This window comes from Schistocerca cancellata, chromosome 1 (assembly GCF_023864275.1).
Source record: "Schistocerca cancellata isolate TAMUIC-IGC-003103 chromosome 1, iqSchCanc2.1, whole genome shotgun sequence".
Classification (NCBI taxonomy): Eukaryota; Metazoa; Arthropoda; class Insecta; order Orthoptera; family Acrididae; genus Schistocerca; species Schistocerca cancellata.
The window spans coordinates 705,903,890-705,924,886 of NC_064626.1; the positions used below are offsets into that span (position 1 = coordinate 705,903,890).

Consider the following 20,997-nt stretch of genomic DNA (forward strand, 5'->3'; position numbering starts at 1 on the left):
ATATATTTTTGAGGATTAATTTCTCTTTTATGTTTACTGTTGTGTTCAGTAAAATAATGGAAAACGCTATTAAAATACGTAGTATACTAATATAAAGTACAACTTACCATGATAACCTTACTACGAAAGTCTTATTTAATGAAACATTAAGTATTTGTAACACAAGTGCGCCTAAATCGTCACGAAAGTGTGCGCTTCAGACTTAAGAAAGGGTCTGTGTTTACATGCTGTCCTGTGTCAATGCGGAAACTTGGCAGTTGGATTAGACGCATAAAGAAGACGCTAAGAAATTAATTCAGTGCCGCAATTTCATAAATAAAATTGTTTATTCACGAAAACCAAAAATTATATTGACAGAAGCAGACAAAAGGATTATCAATTGTGCATTTTCCTGCTTACAATGTGGGGGCGCTGGATGTAGAGAGAGGACTTACGACGTAGAATTTTTCTTAAGAATTCCGTATTGATTTTCGATCTGGCATCTTAAAGCTTGTGAATTGATGCTGCACTCGTCATTCCCTTCCTGCCCCAGCGGTGGCTATGACAGATAAACTGTAACGTAAAAGGCGAGATTAATTGCAATTTCCGAGTGAAGCGACCTCCCTGGACTCAAAACCATGTCACACCTTAAGGGAAAATCACTCAGATTATTCAATGGAAGCGACAGCAAAATATCAGTGAATTTAGCAGCATATTTATGTGCCATTCAGAAAGTAACTCGTCGGTCACACAGTTGCCAAACATATTCTGTGTTGTTGCCAAGTTTCATGTGCCGTAAGCTGCCAGCAGGAATGATTCACTTATGTGGGCACATAACTATCCCCATTTCTGTTACTAGATTTAGGTCTAGAGAATAGCTACTAATAATACTCAGATGTACCTACTGCAAACTGTATCAATAACTATCATATTGAAAATTGAAATGCAAATTCACCGGACACAATTCACATTTTTGGAGGGTCTGAAGTGGTTATATTATAAGAATTTTGAGGAGGCAACACATCTTTTGATCGTTATAGACTGTTTTTTAAGAAGAATGTCAGTGGCACTATCTCCGAAAGACACGGTTTCAATTGAAAAGCCAACAACACATTGATTACAAAAGGTAAATATCCACAGCAAGACCTCATAAGCTATGAATTGCATAGGGATCCAAATCAAGAATGACCAAAAACGCGGGTTCTAGTAGCCATGGAGATAATGACACCAATGAATGTCTGCGATAAAATTTCGAGTCCAGCTTCTGCTAAGATGAAAGGAGAAGCAGTTATCATTAGAACGTGGAACAAGGAAAAAATGCTGACAGTGATGTCTAGAATAAGCCATCCTTAACTAAAACTGCCATTCAGTCCATAAATACTGAAAGAATGACAAATATTATTTACTCGTAATGTTTAAAATTTAATCATTGTTGATATTTTGTTAATAAAACCGAAAAGCTTCTACGTTAAAGAGCTTTTCAACTTACAGAATGCTTAAGACAGCGAGCATGGTTTTAATATTTTTTATGCGCTTCATAGTCAGCAGAGAGTGTTATTAATTTATTCGCTGATGGTTTCATATGAACGACACCTCTAGGCTCTCACAGTATTTCTAAGGGAACTATTGAAGTGTAATACATCATCACTGATGGACAGAGTTCATACGCTGCTGATTCATGACAACAAACTACCACCACGTCGGATTATACTCCAGACGTAATTTCTGTGTGTGAATTGCTCACCGGTGGATTATTAGCATCAACGCCCTGGCACCCCAAACACAACACAGATCCATTATACATCAATCAGTCACTCCAAAATTTCTCTAAGGTTACATGTTTCCGCTAACTATTTGATTTCTCTCGTATAAGATAGTCACTTTGTTTCGTGGGCGATAAACTAGTGTCACAGTCTACCACAACATTGTTCATGCCCACTCCCTCCCTCCCAACACATCTACTGGGATGTCTCAGAAATCTATAATTTATAAATTTATACTAACTTTAGCGGCTTCTTGTCAGATTTTCTGACTGCGTTTTCTGCAGCTGCTTCGAAGATGAATACTTAAATAGGAATATTCTATGTGGTGAATATCCAATGTTTCGATTCTGCCAACTCCATCATACAAAAAATAGTGAAAATAAGCCACAGAAAAGTGCCTACGAACTAACAAATATTAACTGAATAGTAATTAGTAAAGTTTGATGAACTCCGTCACTTAACCGACGATTCCGAAAATCTGGTTTTGTTATCTACACTGTACTGCAGTACGATCTCAAGGGTTTCTTAGAATTCCGTTACTTAATCTCGCCGTGATCTTTTTAAATTACTGTAGAGGAGGAGGAAAAACATCTCTCTTTAAATATACGTTTCCAGCAAGATTTGAATCAATGACTACAGTTGCAGTAGCTCATAAGTAGTGAGGCATTGACAAGATGAGTACTCTCTCATGGCTCTAGTAGTGGTAAAGACAGAGAGAGATTTTTTAAATTAATTGACGAAATTATATTTTATTTTAAAGTGACACTCTTTTAGCTGAAACATTAGATTTTCTAGATCACTATCACTTATTATGCAAGAGTTGTTCAGTGTATTTCATCAAAGTTACAAGGTAATGTCTAGTGAACTTAGTAGGATAATCTTGGCAGTCCTTTAACTATCACTCAGTTGCTAAACATTTTCTGGATTGCACTTTATATGTCTCTAAAGGCAATACGAGTTATTTACGGACGTTTGTCATTTGTGTAATAGCACTTCAATGGCATCCTTTCCTCAGTCATTGTTTTTCGATTGCATTAAGCCTTGTCAGATATATGTGAATCGGAGAGCATTGCCTATTTGTTCAAGTAACTTATGGTCAGTATATTTCTGATAAGTAAAAATGAAGCAACCAGATTATTTAAAAAGGTGTAGTTACTGTCATTTCATATGCATAGCAGAAGCTAATATTTGTTACCTGATTATCGGCATCCTTTCCTCAGTCATTGTTTTTCGATTGCATTAAGCCTTGTCAGATATATGTGAATCGGAGAGCATTGCCTATTTGTTCAAGTAACTTATGGTCAGTATATTTCTGATAAGTAAAAATGAAGCAACCAGATTATTTAAAAAGGTGTAGTTACTGTCATTTCATATGCATAGCAGAAGCTAATATTTGTTACCTGATTATCGGCATCCTTTCCTCAGTCATTGTTTTTCGATTGCATTAAGCCTTGTCAGATATATGTGAATCGGAGAGCATTGCCTATTTGTTCAAGTAACTTATGGTCAGTATATTTCTGATAAGTAAAAATGAAGCAACCAGATTATTTAAAAAGGTGTAGTTACTGTCATTTCATATGCATAGCAGAAGCTAATATTTGTTACCTGATTATCTGCAGCATTAATGTAAGTCAGATTATCTAAATTGATGGCAAATACAAGAAGACATCTTTTTAAATAGATCTTCACGTGTGTTTCACAGAAAGACCCCAAACCTAGTTACAGAAATGGGAATAAAACTCGTTGACGTATGCTTCTGGTATTTCGGTCCTTGCCAGCTGCGCTTTTCAGACACAAGCTGTAGTCGGTTCCGTGCCTACTCAAGGAACACGTCGGCTAATGAATCGAATTCTTTCTGCTGGCAGTATAAGTGAAACATGCCAACAACATATAATCCGTTTGACAGCTGGGTGACAGTTGAGTGACTTTCTGGATGGCCCAGAAATATCCTGCTAAATTCATTTTGTATTTTGCTACTATCCATTGAATAATGCGAGCGATTAACGCTTAATATTTGACTCCAGGGAGGTCGTTCCACGCGGAAATTGCAATTAATCTCGTCTTTTACGTTGCGATTTGTCTGACCTATCCACCACTGGGGCAAGAAGAGAAAGACGTGCGCCACAGCTCTCTGGCTACCTCTGAGGTAACGGGGTCGCGACCGTGTTGGGTCTCGGTTCCAGTCTCGATTGAGGCTGTTTTTTCACCCATTCTGCGACAGAGCTTCCATCAGCCACATCGCAAATAAATAAGAAATTCTTAAGAAAAATTCTACAGCGTAAGTCCTCTCACTACTTCTAGTACCTCCACATTGCAAGGGAGGAAAAATTATGATAAAGCACACTTGACAATGCTTTTTTTCTGCGTCTGCCAACATAATTTTTGTTTTTGTCAATAAACAACTTTATTTATAAAGTTGCGGCACTGAATAATTTATTAGCTGGGATTGTTTGTGCGTCTGCTTCCACTGCCAGATATCCATACTACTTGACTACGACACACGACAGCACGTAAATGCAGATAGTTTCGAAATCCAGAGTAATTCGTGACGTTTTAGGTACGCTCAAAGAGCAGATACCTTGTTTTATTAAAAAAAGACTTTTGTCGTAGGGTTATAGTAGTCAGTCGTGCTTCATTTGTATTAGTACAGTGCATAATTTAGTAGCGTTTTTCCATTAGTTTACTGAACACATTAGTAAACAGAAGAGCGATATTAATCATCAGCAATATATTTCCTTACATTACCCGAAACTGTCTGACAATACTCAGGTACTTTAGCGATTCCATTCCCGTAGAAACCTACTCGTTCAAAGTTGGAGATGTCGTCAAGCCACGTTTGAAGCGTTTTTCGTCTGGAAATCAATTTTTCTTGCCGGTTGTTCGATAAGGAAAGGGAAAAGTAAATATTAGAGGGTGCGAGATCAAGTGAATAACCTCGTAAGGGATGACTTACCAAAAGGACTTGTGGACTGTTTATGAAATCAGCGGAGTGCGTTGACAGGTTGTAGCGACAATTATTCATGTAGTTTCGTCGGTCGTTTCTAGGTTTCCGTGCCTCAAGCAGCAAAAAAAGGAATTCTTATAGAATCGCTCTGTTGTCCGTCTGCTGACTGTTAAGACCCCCCTTTTATAAGGAATGGCTTGAGGTATTGATCTGAAATCTATGACACACACGGTATGCGGACCCTTGGCTGTGTACTATGCATATACATAAATGATCTGGTAGCATAGTGGTAAAGCGCGTGCATGAAAGCCGAGAAGTGGCGGGATCGCGTCTCGGTCGAACTACAGAGTTTTGTCTTCGTTTTAACGTAATCTTCACCTCTCAACGATGTGAGTAGTCACCAGAAACAGCCCATGTTTCGAATCCACCTTAATAACTGTAGGCCCCCTTTCCCTGGTTGGATAAATAAGGTTGGGTAGGGACAGGTACGTCCCCGAAGTGGCGTCCGTCCAATGAAAGATTTGCACCATGCCATTCATCCACACGCAGTTATTATTATTATCGTCTATACACATAATTACGTTCGTACGGACCCTCACAGCGTGAGTCCGGCTCGCACAGGTAAGGTTTTTTCATATGCTGTGACCAAAATGCGCCTCAGCTGTTGGCTGAATGAACGAACTGATGACACTAGTAGGCTTTTCCGTCACACTTCGCGAACATTCGGCTCCCTGCAGGGCCTACGAGGAATTAACGTCGTTAATGTTCCCACTGAAAGTTTAAATTTCTCGTGTCCAGTCGAAAACTTAGATGCATTTTAACGAGCAGTAAAGAATTATAAAACTCATCTGAAACAGTTCCTCGCTTCCCGCTGGAGAGGGATGCTGACACTTAACACTTGCACTGTCACGGTTTGTGACGGACGCACCACGGACTTTTCTTCTCGTGGGCCTCCTCTTAAACTATGTATCGTACAATGATGTATGTCTGTAGATACATTCAGCGGCATATGTGGATACTGCCTGCGAAATATCTTGCGAATAGAGTTAGTAGCAAAGGAGGCATAAATGATGCGACTGTTCTTCAACGCATCTCTGTATTTATGAAGTCATATCTCCTGATCTATGAGTTACACAATAATATAATTTTTTAGGTATATGCAGTGGTATACGTAGATAATGGGTGCAAGACGTGATGCGAACATAGTTAATATCACGGAAGTAATAAATTTGAACGTCGTCTGGAACGCGGCAGTTTTTCGCGCATGTCATTGTTTATGAAGTCATGTCTCCTGAATTACGTCCGGTAGGTGGTTCTTATACAAATAACGATTTTCGCCTGAAAGTAAAGGATATATGTACCCAGTTCCATTGAAACCGCTCCAGTGGCTTAAGAGGATATATGGAAAACACACACACACGCACGTAAATCCACTTTTATAGTATGTATTGAATAAGTTTGCACGGAACACTCAAAGCGCGAGTCCTCTCGCACTTGTCCATTTTTTTTAATAAACCTTTACTGCTGTCTTACGAATTTACTTAGTTAATTCAACATTGGAAATGGTTTGACACTAGATACAGTTAATGTGGCTAGGTGTTTCTGGAAGGCTGACTCCTTCCAGAGAGACCTCGTTCATCCGGCTGTTGCTGCGTCCTGGTCCTGATATGAGCTCTTCAATTTTTTGTTGTTAATCAGTTTGTTGCCGGTCCTAGTTCTCAATATTCACCGCATTTTTTGCAAAGGCTATGTCTAATGGAGTAATTAAGAAATTCTAAAAGTTTCTTCATATTTTGGTACTTTCCTTGTTTTTTCAAGTTGGACGCATAGATGAGCTAGCAATTGTAGTTTCTCGTTGTGTTGCAGGTTATAGATGGATTGCGCTGTATTGGTGACTATCCATTTGGTTGTAGATTTCTTGTAGGCAAGGAATGGCTTAAAATCTGTTTGTCAGGCTGGGTATTAGTTTATTAGTTTTCCAAACGTCTACGGCCGTTCGGCACAGAATCCTGTGCTCCACAGTGTCTGGTTCACTACACGTGTCGCAGGCATCTGTCCTGATCAGGCGTATGACTGCTAGTTTTTCACTGGGCGGTATCGTTCTTTTAACAGCCTTGTACTACGTGAGGCGGACTTCTGGTGACACAAAGAAGCGCTGCTACATTTTTTCTCACGATGTTCCACTGATAATGAGGAAATTTTGCCTAAAAGACATTCTTCAGTGGATTTCCTCTGGCTGTGGCATACACTTTCTTTGCAGTCTTCTCTTAGGGATTGAGAACGTTTCCGATTATTTAGTTCTTCCGCGTGTAGTATTGTAAATGAAATCTTTGTGTGGTCCATTGGCGCTGTTTCGGACAGCATGCTCCGAACAAGACAAAAGTGGTTCAAATGGCTCTGAGCACTATGGGACTTGACATCTGAGGTCATCAGTCCCTTAGAAGTACTTAAACCTAACTAACCTAAGGACATCACACACATCCATGGCCGAGGCAGGATTCGAACCTGTGACCGTAGCGGTCGCGCTGTTCCAGACTGAATGGCCTAGAAACGCTCGGCCACTGTGGCCGGCCCGAACAAGACAGTTGTCGGACTAGCCGGGTTGTTTTCTATGATTTTGGATGTCCCGTGTATCAGCAGAGCAGCGCACTGTGGCATAAAATCGATTAGGTCGAGGACTCCTTCTTCTGATTTTATAATGACTATAGTGTCTGCAACCTTAAATAAATCTCCAGGCCATTGCAGCCAGGAGACCTCTTGTATTACAGCTCGATTCATTTCTTTGGCAAGTTTAGAATTTGGGCTATAAACCAAGGTTTGGTAGTAAACGTGTGTTTGTTAACTTCACCTTCTCTGTCAATGTCCGATTTGTTGATGCGTTTGCTTTGTTAGTGTTCTTGTGAAACACACAAAGTGTTCAGAAGGAATGGTCAACATTCAAAGATACGACAGGAACGCTCAATAGAAACAGAAAACTTCATATGAACGTATGCCCTATTCCGAATGGTTTCCGAGGCAGACCACATTTACAGTACATTGTTATTTATTTTCCGTCATATTCAATACATTACCAGATTAACACATGTACACATGTACAACAGACAATACACATTAAAACATTCGTTTTACAAAGTAGCAATCGGGAAATATCTGTTATTAACAGATTCATCTCTAAGCATTATCACACACCTCACATTACAGCTCTTGTACAGTTCATAACAAATTTTATAATATCCCATCATGAAATTCAGTGCATTTGTGCACTCTTGGGAAAACACGTTGTGTTCTTGTCTGAGTGCCAATGCACGTTCCCTAATGAGAGCAGCAGCATCCATGAAGCGACCGAGCAGTTCATCCCGCGTATTCACCTATCATTTGTTTACCTCTGACTTCATTCAAACTCACAAACAAAAATCCAGTGGCGTAAGTTGGCAATCTTGGTGCCCAGTTAATTGTACTGCCACGATCAGTCCAGCGATTAGGATAAGTGCGGTTGAGATGCTCCCTCAGATGTCTAGTAAAATGTGCAGGAGCTTTCTAATGCTGCAAGTACGTAGCAGTCCGTGTGGCCAAAGGAACGTCCTCAATGTTTTCAACAAAAGAATTTTCCAAAAAATGCAAGTAATACTATCATTCGCTCGTCTGGATCTGTCCACATACTACCGATCTTGCCGCACCAAACATTGGACAAAAAACGAACTTAAAAATTGTATAACATGTGGATTTTTCTGTACCTTCGCTGATTATTACGGGTATTTTTTATTCCATTCCTTGTAAACATGGCTTCATCAGTGAATGGTATTAGTAGTCATTTCATCAGTGACAAAATCCAAGTCGTGTGGCATTGTCAGCAATATGAAGATTGTGGACACACAGTATGTCAAACTGGGTACATGTTTTCCACGTGTGATGTTCGCAATACACGTGTTCATAGGACGTTGATACGTCCAAGGAGTTTCCGCCTCCTGGTAATAGGACTACTCTACACTATTTCAACAACGTGTTGCTGTTTCTGCACAGGTTGTTAAACTACACGTTTAGAAGAAAAATAAGAATGATACGTGTTTCATGCAATGTGCTGAAAACTCTGGTAAACACTCCACGGTCAGGAATTCGACGGCTGAAAACGCCGACTGAATTCTCCGATAATAGCTGGAGCAGCACCATATTAAAAAGTGTAAATATACACCACATCTGCGTACTCTTCATTGATACAGATGTGTGCCATTTTAGCTATCTTGTGTACAAACACAGTTAACTGATGCTTCTCTTGAAGCGCTCTCAATCCGTTGCACTAGTTCACTCACAAAACATCATGGACAACTGCACGTTCAGTGGGTTGGTTTAATGGCAGAAAGACATCCCAAGCAAAGAGGTTGAAAGCAACAAGTTACGTTGGGCTGGAATAAAACGCCAAAGAGGTTTTTGGATGGGTAAGACACATATGTACGCTCTAGCCCAAGAACAAATGTACACTAAATGTGCTCTATCTAGGAAACCATTCAGAACTGGGCATTCATGGCATACGTCCATATGAAGTTTTTTGCTTAAAATGAGTGTTTCTGTCATGTCTCTGAAAACTGACCGTTCCCCCTGGGTCACACTGTAGTGTTCGCCAGTTGTAAACTGTCATTTGTTGGATGTTGGCTTGGATATCTACTCTGAGAATTTTGTATTTTTTTATTACTTACCAAGGCTGACGAAGGCCGTTGGAATTGTGTGTAGCCCCGTGGATATGTGACCAATTTTCATGGGGTTTATCGCTGCACAAGATACTCTTTTGTAAAGATTTAAATTTTCCTTTAGCTTGCCCAAGTCTTGGGTATCTGTAACAAATATCCCTAGATCATCCGCGTAAGCTTTACAAACTGTGCGTCAGCTTCCCACATTTAGACCCGTGCAGGATGAGGAGGTTTTGCGCAGTAATGGGCCGAGCGGTATAATGAATAGTGCCATAGGTAATGGGCGTCTTTGTTTAACTGAGCATTTGTTAAGAAACGTATCTGTTGCTTCTCCGCTGACGATCACCCGAGAATTGTGTCGAATATTGATCTGCTTGGTACGGTACAAAACTGGCTCGCACTAATAATTTTGTTCATAATCGTCTTGACGGGTCCGGTAAAGCATCGGGCTACAGTTTTATCGTCTGAGTTTAGAAGTATGATGGATCGAAAATTTTCGTTTTCGTACTTATTTTGAACCTTTTGGTTTGGGGCAATTCGGCTTTCGAGGAATTATGCTGGCACGTAAGCTCCATTTGCGATTCAGTGATCTGTAGAAAGGTATTCCCCTGTAGCCACATTATTTTGTGAGTTTTTTGTGCAATAAACTATATTACTCCAATTGTAATTGCGGTTACGCTCGCCTAATGTGATAAACATGAACGATCTTCCGCTTTTTGTGGCCGTCAGACGCGGTGGTTAATACTAATGGTATGAAAATGCTTGTTTTAACTTTTCATATTAAAATAAAGTGTATTGACGCTCCATACATATTTGCATGCACAAAAGATAATAGAAACTTCAATTATCGACTTAATTACTGACTGCTATTACCATAAATTATAATTTTATTGTTAGCTAAAAATTATTCTTTCTTTTCCTTTATAGCTGATAAACGCTTCGTACACATACTACACGCTCTTACGGCAGATGAGAAATCTTTAAGGAGATTACCTCATTGAATCCAACGTGCCTCCAAGAAGCTGACATATGGAAACGAACCAGAAAACACAAGAGATGTCAAAATAGGAAGTGACTGACACATCACTACATACAGTATGAGTATTTATTTATTAGCTGTTTATTCATTATTTCAAATGAAGATCGTTTCTTATTCATTAAAAAACTTTATATAGCTTTATTTGAACCCAAAGTAATTAAATACCATATTCAGCAATTATTTCAGTAGCCTAAACATATTTATGCGAAATGTTGTGTATCTTCTTTAGTCAAATGCGATGGCAAGTCTGTGAAAACGTCAATATTTAAATGTTACATGCATAGTTTAGAATGTCGAACCATATTGACTATGTGTAAGAACATGCACTCAATATTCGCTTGTAGAAACCAATCTTCAGATAAGCAATAGCATTTGATTTATGGAAAATATTGAATATCGCACGCAAGGGTGGTGTATTGTATGTGCAATTAGCAATAAAGCACGTTATGAGCTTGGAACACAATTATTTTACATTGATAACTTATAAATTGCCTGTATGTCAGATAAAAGAAGTACTAAATTACTATGGCAGATTATATGGTCCAATTAGGTTGTGAATGTAGACGGATACCAAGCTAAGGCTGCCTCTCTGGGCAGATGCCGTTTCTTTTCTTTACCTCAGACACTGCTGTGGCTATCCCAGATCCAGCGTGCTTCCCTGTTACCACATCATTTAAAAAGTAAAAAGAAAAGAAGGTTTTAACCACGCTAAATGTAGTTGATTTGAAGTTATTTAGAAGTCAGTACATACAGTCACTGCAGTCCAGTTCACTTTTATCATATCCCACCTCCTCCTTATCTTGTAAGCAGAGTGTTATTCTCATATTAAATGAAAAGGGGCGTACCAGAAGGCTTGATACTTTTCAACATAAGGTATTAATCACTGCTTGACTATAGCAGAAATGAAGATGTATGAGAATAGCTGAGAGTGCTAAGTAACACCTAATTGCTCAGCCTTCGCTTTCTTTTTCTTTGCCATTGAAAAGTATGGATAATCAGGTAAAATCACATGTAAACAAAAGTATTAATATTACGAGTAGGAATAACGATACAGATAATGCTGGCAGACTCCAGAGAATAATTTTCAGGAAGGAAGGATTGTTTTACAGCAGTAGAACTACATGTAGCATTTTTCTTTATTTTTTTATTTCACTATACTATAAAAAACATTTATAAAATATGAATTAATATCACACATTACCAATTAAATTGGTTTCCCTGCCTTTTCCTCCTTACAACTATATTTGCTTTTTTACAGCAGCTTTTCCTTCCTTTGTATGTGCTCTTGGTGTACAATGAACTGCAGTTATTAGCATCTGTTGTTTCCGAAACACACCAACTTATTTTTCAATAGCGGAGCATATAGTAATGATTCTGACATAGCTCTACGAAGAGTTCAAGTTAAATGTCACTGAGACAAAATGAATATGTTTTCCTTGTGGTGGTCAGTTTTAAAAATTCCTTCAGGTGGGTATGTGAGTCTCTTAGGAGAAGTAATGAGTTATTTACTTTCAGCATACCTTATCATCAAAAGAATCTTCTGGACAACATATCCCAAGATGTAATAATAATAATAATGGCAGTGGTGGTGGTGGTAGTAGTAGTAGTAGTAGTAGTAAATCAAAGAGAGTTGCTATAACTTCATTTTCAAGATCACTGGTCCACTCACTGCATAGATTCTTAGGATAAATGAATTCATTAATCCTAAAGATTTCCCGTTTTCAATATTGCTTATATTAGCGATAGTGTTCATAAAGAACAGTACTCTCAGAGATGATTGAGACAGTATTTTTGTTGGACTCATGTTATAACTTAGACCATACACAAGAAAAAATTCTAAATGATCGTGAGAAACTCTGTACCTCAAGAAGTACTACAGATTATGGTTGCTCCTAGATAAAATTCTAACATGAAATCCACAATTAAAAAGCCTATCCAAATATTTGTGGCAATGCGGTAATGTAGGACACTATAGGTAATTTGTGAACTAAAAAATTTGTCTCCTTGAGAAAGAAATTCTTCTCCTTAGCTCAGATTTTCTAAACGCAATGGTTATTTGTAATCCTTAACATGGACATTTCAAGAATTGCGTACATCACAACGTTTATAATCAGTTATGATAAAACTGCACAAGCAGATGCACTATGAAAATCAAAAGCAGTGGGCTTATTGTTTGCGTTGCTAAAGGGATATCCATTTTTTTTTATTATAGCAATGTATATGTGAAACAGAAAGAAAAAACTTTCTTGCAGATGGTGCTTTGAAATGAAGTCCTGTTTCACACTTATAGTCACACTGCTTTTTCTCATAGCCGTTGTGTTCCATGCTACTTTGAGGGTATGGAATTTATCTAATAAGGTATGCACATTACTCGTATGAGCAGGATTTAAGAATGAACAATAGTATTAGGAATCGTCTAAAGTCCTAAATTCTTTATTGTTTTTCTATTGAGAACATCGCTTGGCATGTCTCTGACTCACCAAAATACCAACAGAAGACAAATTAAGTAAAGAAACGTTTACAGCTTCACTCATTATAGCAGGTTATAGTTTACAAAAAATAACTCAGGAATACAGTATGCAAACATTTCAGTAGATAACACAACAACAGAAAGATACAATTATTGTGCATCTACACTGTGATTTTCGACTCCAGTGTGGGACTTTAAAGCATATCGGCTATGAATTCTTATACCTGAGATCAAAAGATGTTTGCACCATTTTGCTCAAAAATTCCAGAGAAACAATTGAACATAACTCACAGTGACAAGCACTATACAATAGTATCGAATGGCCCTCTGCAACATATCACATCAATGGAAGCAGTCAGGCTTATATTTGCAAATACGACTTTTAGTGTTCTTTTCAGTTCAGTGTCTAGTCTTGCACAATAACCACTGGAGCTGGAAGAAAGTTCGTGCCCAGAGAGCGACGGGTAAGAGATTAGGAAGTCCTATAGAAGGACGCTAAGCCAGGAGCTACGAAATTACTTCTTTATGCAAAAAGTGTGATTAATGGCACACACATAAAATAGGCTGTCCTATTCCACCGTATCAGCGTAACGAGCGAAGTGAGACTGAGATTTTGTCTGTACTGAAAAACCTCTGAACACTACAAACGATTTCATTGAATTTTGTATTTTTAACATTTGCATTTTGATTGTGTATTGAAACATGATAGGGACACCAGCGGAAATTCAGGATGTTATCCACAATAAGCACCCAATACCATGGTCGCATCACCACTTTTCGTTGAAGAGTGGTGCGTGAATGGGATTTTATTAAGCCATTTGTTAGTAGACTCAGGCACCGACAACCCTGGTTGAGGTGTCATTGGGCGGCATTTATGACACGAAATTACGTATGTAAAAAATATACAGCGTAGATGTAAACACACTTGAGTGTGGAAGAATATAAGACTTTTGGCATCTTTGTATTCCAATCATGCCACACTCTTATGCTGGTCTATTACAAAGAACTTTTAGAAAAGTAGATTTAACTTAGAGTTAGGCTACAACGAATAGTAACTAGATTTAGCCATAATTAGCATATGTAGCGTTTTTCGTAATTAAATTAGGCTATATTACCAATGTAGCGAGACAAAGCACTAAAGATGACCTCCCTACACCAAGTACACTCTGTAAGAACTCACTGGATGTGGACAGAAATTGAACAATAAGCGTAACTTTGATAGGTTAGATTTTAAGTGAATTGTGTATCACTAACGTTAAATTCATTTAAATTTTGTTTATTCCATAGCTAAATAACACATAGTGAGAAGTACGTACATGATGAGCATTCTGAGGTGCTTGCTTTGAATATTGCGCTCATCACGTAAGATACAGTAATCAACATTCACTTATAAACTTGTAGCTTGTGCAATGGTAGCACGAGAAGCCGCTGGAAGAGGTAGAGCAGCTCCTACGAACAGGAGCAGAGAGCTGTGGGCACTGGTAGAGGGCAGTTTATTGGTGGTAGGTCTGGTAGTCACAGTGCGTCATCAGGTTCAGATATACTATGGTGGTCTCTTCTCACCGGCGACTTGGAGAGTGCTATTTGAGGTTGAAAACCTTGTTCATGGGCTGTCGAAATTAGAACTTTTCAAAGGACTTGAATCACAATTGGCAGTAATAAATTGGCGTAGTCTACCCATTGAGCTTCATCATTGGCTTGCAGTATTGCTGTAACTGGAATGTGTCTCACATAAGACTGTAAAAGTTGGCAGTATTGTCCGTATAAATATAAACAAACGTTAATCACACTAACTTTCATCACACTTCTAGTGCTTTGTCAAGTTTCAGCGGATATTCCTGATACAGGAAACACTTTGGACACAAGAGCGCAAGAGTAGTTGGTCAAAAAAAGAATAAGCCCAGATAACAATATTATCCCAAGGTCACTGTATAAGCTGGTAACACACCCACAGCCCTCATGTTGTTGTTTGCGGTGTGTTCAAGATCAGGTTGTAACCTAATACACGACACATGTCAAAATTAGACTCCCCTTCCTCCACCCCTGCCTATAGCTCACCTACCCCTACCCCTATCTCCACTCCGTCCCCTTGATCTAGGCCAATAGGATGACTTAAAATGGCAGGAAAATAAGTTCCCCCTTCCCCTCCCTCTTTTCTCTCTAGATGAATTGTGTGAGTGTTCTCATTTGAGGTGTATGCACCTTAGTGAAGGGATTATTAGAGAGATTAGCTGCATCTGAACTGCCAATATAAGTGGGTTAGTCGGGATAAGGGTGCCATTTTTAAAATAATAATGGATTTACGAAGTAAATAAGTATTTTATATATATATATATATATATATATATATATATATATATATATATATATATAAAGTTATATGTATAAACTTGTAGCTTGTGCAATGGTAGCACGAGAAGCCGCTGGAAGAGGTAGAGCAGCTCCAACGAACAGGAGCAGAGAGCTGTTGGCACTGGTAGAGGGCAGTTTTTATATATATATATATAACCAGCAAACCAGAATAACTCGAAAAATAAGCTACACACGAAAAAATGTGTAGAATCAAAAGTTGATTATTTTCGAGGGGGACATATGCTAGTGCTAAAATTAGCCCACCACCCTAGCCCCCTGGGGGTGGGCGGGAGGCAACTTTAAAATTTCAAATGGGAAGCCCCATTTTATATTGCTGAATCAGATTCTACATAAAAGAACTACATACATTTTGTCTTAAACATTTGTTTTGATTCTTGGTAATTGGCATTGTAATTCAAGAAAATCCATATTCTCATTTTTGTGTGAAAAAGGTTTAATAAATAAAATGGTTAATAAATAAAAATATTTAATTACTTCGTAAATTTTGGTTCGCTTAAACTAAAACTCTCCCTCTCTCCCCTCTAGAGTGGGGTTTGAGAGAGAGGAATTAGAGTTTTACTAATGCTGACCCAAATACTAATTTTTTTCCACAGATTCGGATAAGTTTTGTTTGTTTCATGATCATGAGGCCACACAACTTTTAAATATCAAACATATCATCTGACTTGCTAACTAACTAACAAAACATCCTACTTACTAATGAGTGATCTCATTAACTCACAGAGTAAACAAAGTAAAATATTTGGGTCAACATTTGATAAAACGCTAATTCTTCTCTCTCAAACCCTACCCTATGGGGAGAGAGGGGGAGTTCTAGTTTTACCAAATCAAAATTTACGAAGTAAATAACTATTTTTTATCCATCCATAACCATTTTCCACGCAAAAATGAGAACATGGATTTTCTTGAATTACAGTGCCAACTACCAAGAATCAAAAGAAATCCAGAATGAGATTTTCACTCTGAAGTGGGAAACTTCCTGGCAGATTAAAACTGTGTGTCCGACCGAGACTCGAACTCGGGACCTTTGCCTTTTGCGGGCAAGTGCTCTACCATCTGAGCTACCGAAGCACGACTCACGCCTGGTACTCCCAGCTTTATTTCTGCCAGTATCTCGTCTCCTACCTTCCAAACTTTACAGAAGCTCTTCTGCGAACCTTGCCCGTGAAAGGCAAAGGTCCCGAGTTCGAGTCTCGGTCGGGCACACAGTTTTAATCTGCCAGGAAGTTTCATATCAGCCACATTCCGCTGCAGAGTGAAAATCTCGTTCTGGAAACATCCCCCAGGCTGTGGCTAAGCCATGTCTCCGCAGTATCCTTTCTTTCAGGAGCGCTTTCTTTCAGGAGTGCTTCTGCAAGGTTCGCAGAAGAGCTTCTGTAAAGTTTGGAGGGTAGGAGACGAGATAGTGGCAGAAGTAAAGCTGTGAGGACCGGGCGTGAGTCGTGCTTCGGTAGCTCAGATGGTAGAGCACTTGCCCGCAAAAGGCAAAAGTCCCGAGTTCGAGTCTCGGTCGGGCACACAGTTTTAATCTGCCAGGAAGTTTCATCAAAAGAAATGTTTCAGACAAAATGTGCATAGTTTTTATGTAGTATCTGATTCTGCAATAAAAAATGGGGGTTCCCATTTGAAATTATATATATATATATATATATATATATATATATATATATATATATACAAATTAATATCTAATTTATCTACAATATGTACTTACATAATATTTTACTTTGCTTTCAAAATCTGCTTTATTAACAGTATGTCATATGAGTTGCTGGTTGAGAATTTAGCATACCCCTGGGATGCTATTAGACCTGAACACATTATAGAGTGAATAGATTGGTCTTGACGAGATCATGTGAATTTATTATGCAAAGTCGTGCAATGCATAACTGGTTAGATATCTGAATTAAACAGGGGTGGGCCAATTAAACATAAAAAGTGGGACCATAACTCACTTATATATACTGATGAAGGTTTCTATCAAGCTACTAAATGAAATGAGAGTTTACTGTAACAATTCGATTTATTGCTGTATACATTAATGTGATTCTAGCCCCTGAATAAACAAAATAAACTATTACAAAAGGGTACAAGGGTGTGAAAACATGCATGGAACTCCTTGGCACAGGTGGGTCGATTTGATATAGAAAATATACAAAAACTGTGTCGACGAAAATAATTGTTAAATAAGTCGATAGCCTAAAGAAAAGACCCCTAAAAATATACATAAACTCGAGTAGTCTCATATAAGCCCATGTTAAATGCAGCTAGCTGGCTGTATAGATAAATTCAGAAAAATGAAACTTTGATGTGAAACAAATATAGTGCCCTCATCATGACATGTGAATGCAGCCTATGCTTACTACTCTGCTGATACTCTGATGCAGAGGATGGCTACAATAGTGGCTGAGAATATTATGTTCAGCTCGAGCTTCTGTGATCACCTACGAAGTAAATGCTTATCCCTTTTCTGTACTAAAATGTAGTCATCTCTCCTTTTAGACATGAAATGAAGAAGTATACTGTATCATGCATTGAGACAAAGCATCTTTCTCTTCTACTCCACAAAATCTAGCTATTTCAGTCAGCATCAAAATCTCGGTAGTCAATAGCAATATATTTTCAGAGTTCCGACCAATGAAAAGTTTATAACAATTACAACCATCTCCTTTCTCTTAACGAAACTGACATGGTTAATCAATACTGCTCAGTTCTCTCTTAGAGTGGGGCAGCCTAGCAAGAAATTCGTACTTTCACGTTTTGTCCAATAAAAATGACTTACAAGTCCCCAACACCGCTGCAAAATTGATTGTCGAAAACCAACTGTAGGTCTCCTTACAGAATTTCAATATCTACACCTTTGGCCTACCCTGGTCCCCAACGGTTATGTACCATGCTGAATGTGTCCTGTTTTCTCTTCCCTTTACAGATGTTACCTTTTCTAAAAGGCATCATTAAGCTCCTGATATACCGAAAATTTACAACATGCTGGGCACTTTTGGTCTGCCGCCCCCAATGGCGACCACCTGGGGTCCCCACATCTGTCGAAAAACAGCGCTTGGTTCCCGTTATGTACGTGACTGATTCCTGACTTTCAGTAAAAACTTTTTTATGTCTGTACACTGTGCTCCCTTCAGAGTTCTTGTGTATTATCACAGTCAGTTAACTATCCCAGGCAGCAGAAAACATTATAAGGAAACAGTACTACTTAGATTTGCAATCACTGTCGTTAGATTTGAATGTGAACATACTTACTTGCAGTGTTAATAATTTAAAGGGAATGTATATCCTCATCTGAACAACGTTTTATTAATGAAGTTATGAAGTAGTTTTGGAAAAACTGTCATGTAAAAGCAAATAATTTTTTTTGTAACAAAATTTTGTAATATATTTTGTGTTTATTAACATTTTTGTATATAGGTATTTCAATGATAAAAAGAAACTTAAAGCTAAAAGATAACTTTTTACACTACTACTAGCAATTTATTTTATACAGAGATACTTTAACAATAATGACCAGAAACTTAGACATACATACACACACACACATACACACAAATGTTTTTGACACTGACAATAGGAAAACAGATCTATTTCCTACATTTCTTATGGACACTAAAACAAAAGATGTAATTCTTACATTTCCCATTGGGGACTTAAGACAATTTTTGCAGCAAAGATTTCTTTTCTGAAACTTTTTTACATAGCAGAATTTTTTCTACAGTTTTAATTTTTATACTACTGTTTAAATTTTTACAGTAATTATTCTATTCTGGCACGGTTTTACATAACAGAAACTTTTATTTATACTGTTTCATTCTTTTATATCATTACTACAGTAAGAGGTTTTTATTATTTACATAGGAAATTAGACATATACAAGGTGATTGTGTGATGACAATGATACATACCTTCAGGTATGATGGAGAAGGATAAATGTATCATTCTGAGGTAGGAACCCTGGCCTGGAAATACCAAGTCGAAAGTTTCAAATGAAAATCGTTCTTCTACGTCTGATGAGCACATCTCTGCCACTGTGAGACACAACTGTTCTATTGAACAATTGTCCATAGCTCTTTTACTGCTAAGACTTTAAAGTAGGTAACTTTCAGAGGTGGTAGAATGGACAAAGACAAGAAAAAACCTCCAGTAAATATGGGCTCTAAAATTCATACCTTTCATCTTAGACACTGTGGAACACACCTCTTCTACATCAAGGTCTTCGGATTCGATATTTTTGGAAGAGGTAGTATGGACCAAAACAAGGAAAAATGCCCAGTTAACAAGGGCTGTAAGCAACATACTGTAAGTGCTATGAACACTTTGTCATCTCTGCCACTGTGGAGCACATCTATTCTACTGAACAAGTGTCCGTAGCTTTAAGGTATGTGCTCTAGAGCACAAGTTTACTACGTTTTTTTTTCTTGTTTTGGTCCATACTATCACTTCTGAAAGTTACCTACCCAACAGTCTTAGCAGCAACAGTGTCAGGACAAATATTCGACTGTCAGAGGTAACAGAATGATTTTCACTTACAACTTCCGTCCCAGTCGTTTCTGGACCAGGATCCCTTACCTCAGTTATTTTTTCTCAAGCGAAAATTACCGAAGTATTCAACAATTAAGTGAACACCATAGCCTCTCAAGCCACAGGGAGTGGCCGCTTCGTTAGAGGCCCAATGTCATGTATTGCGCAGCCCCTCCCGCCAGATATTCGAGTCCTTCCTCGGGTATGGGTGTGTGCGTTGTTATTAGCATAAGTTAGTTTAAGTTAGTTTACGTAATGCATAAGTCTAGGGCCCGATGACCTCAGCAGTTTCGTCTCTTAGGAATTCACATACATAGCCTCTCAAAATTGTGGAAGGAAATGGAATAGTGTTACGTCAGTAGATATTTCGAGGGACTAAAATTTAATAGTCATGGGTGACTGGAATTCGACAGTAGGAAAAGGAACAGAAGGAAACGTAGTAGATGAATATGGATTGGGGATAAGAAATGCAAGAGGAAGCCGCCTGGTAGAATTTTGCACAGAGCATAACTCAATCATAGCTAACACTTGGTTCAAGAATCATGAAAGAAGGTTGTATGCATGGAAGAACCCTGGAGATACTAGAAGGTTTCAGATAGATTATATAATGGTAAGACAGAGATTTAGGAACCAGATTTTAAATTGTAAGACATTTCCAGGGGCAGATGTGGACTCTGACCACAATGTATTGGTTATGAACTGAAGATTAAAACCGAAGAAACTGCAAAAAAGGGGGAATTTAAGGAGATGGGACCTGGATAAACTGACTAAACCAGAGGTTGTACATAGTTTCAGGGAGAGCATAAGGGAACAATTGACAGGAATGGGGAAGAGAAATACGGTAAAAGAAGAATGGGTAGCTTTGAGGAATTAAATAGTGAAGGCAGCAGAGGATCAAGTAGGTAAAAAGACGAGGGCTAGTAGATATCCTTGGGTAACAGAAGAGATACTGAATTTAACTGATGAAAGGAGAAATTACAAAAATGCAGTAAGTGAAGCAGGCAAAAAGGAATACAAACGTCTCAAAAATGAGATCGACAGGAAGTGAAACATGGACGATAAATAGCTTAGACAAGAAGAGAATAGAAGCTTTCGAAATGTGGTGCTACAGAAGAATGCTGAAGATTAGATGGGTAGATCACATAACTAATGGGGAGGTATTGAATAGAATTAGGGAGAAGAGGAGTTTGTGCACAACTTGACCAGAAGAACGGATCGGT

At 38.3% G+C, this 20,997-nt stretch overlaps 1 protein-coding gene across 1 annotated transcript in view; it reads left to right on the forward strand.

Moving 5' to 3' along the window:
- LOC126162155 (odorant receptor Or2-like) overlaps positions 1-10,740 on the forward strand; it is a 61,164-nt gene extending 50,424 nt beyond the window's left edge. The window contains exon 4 of the mRNA XM_049918462.1: positions 10,296-10,740. Within this exon, the coding sequence (XP_049774419.1) occupies positions 10,296-10,352 (57 nt within the window). The 3' untranslated portion in view covers positions 10,353-10,740. The remainder of the gene's footprint in view (positions 1-10,295) is intronic.
- The last annotated feature ends 10,257 nt before the right edge of the window (positions 10,741-20,997 follow it).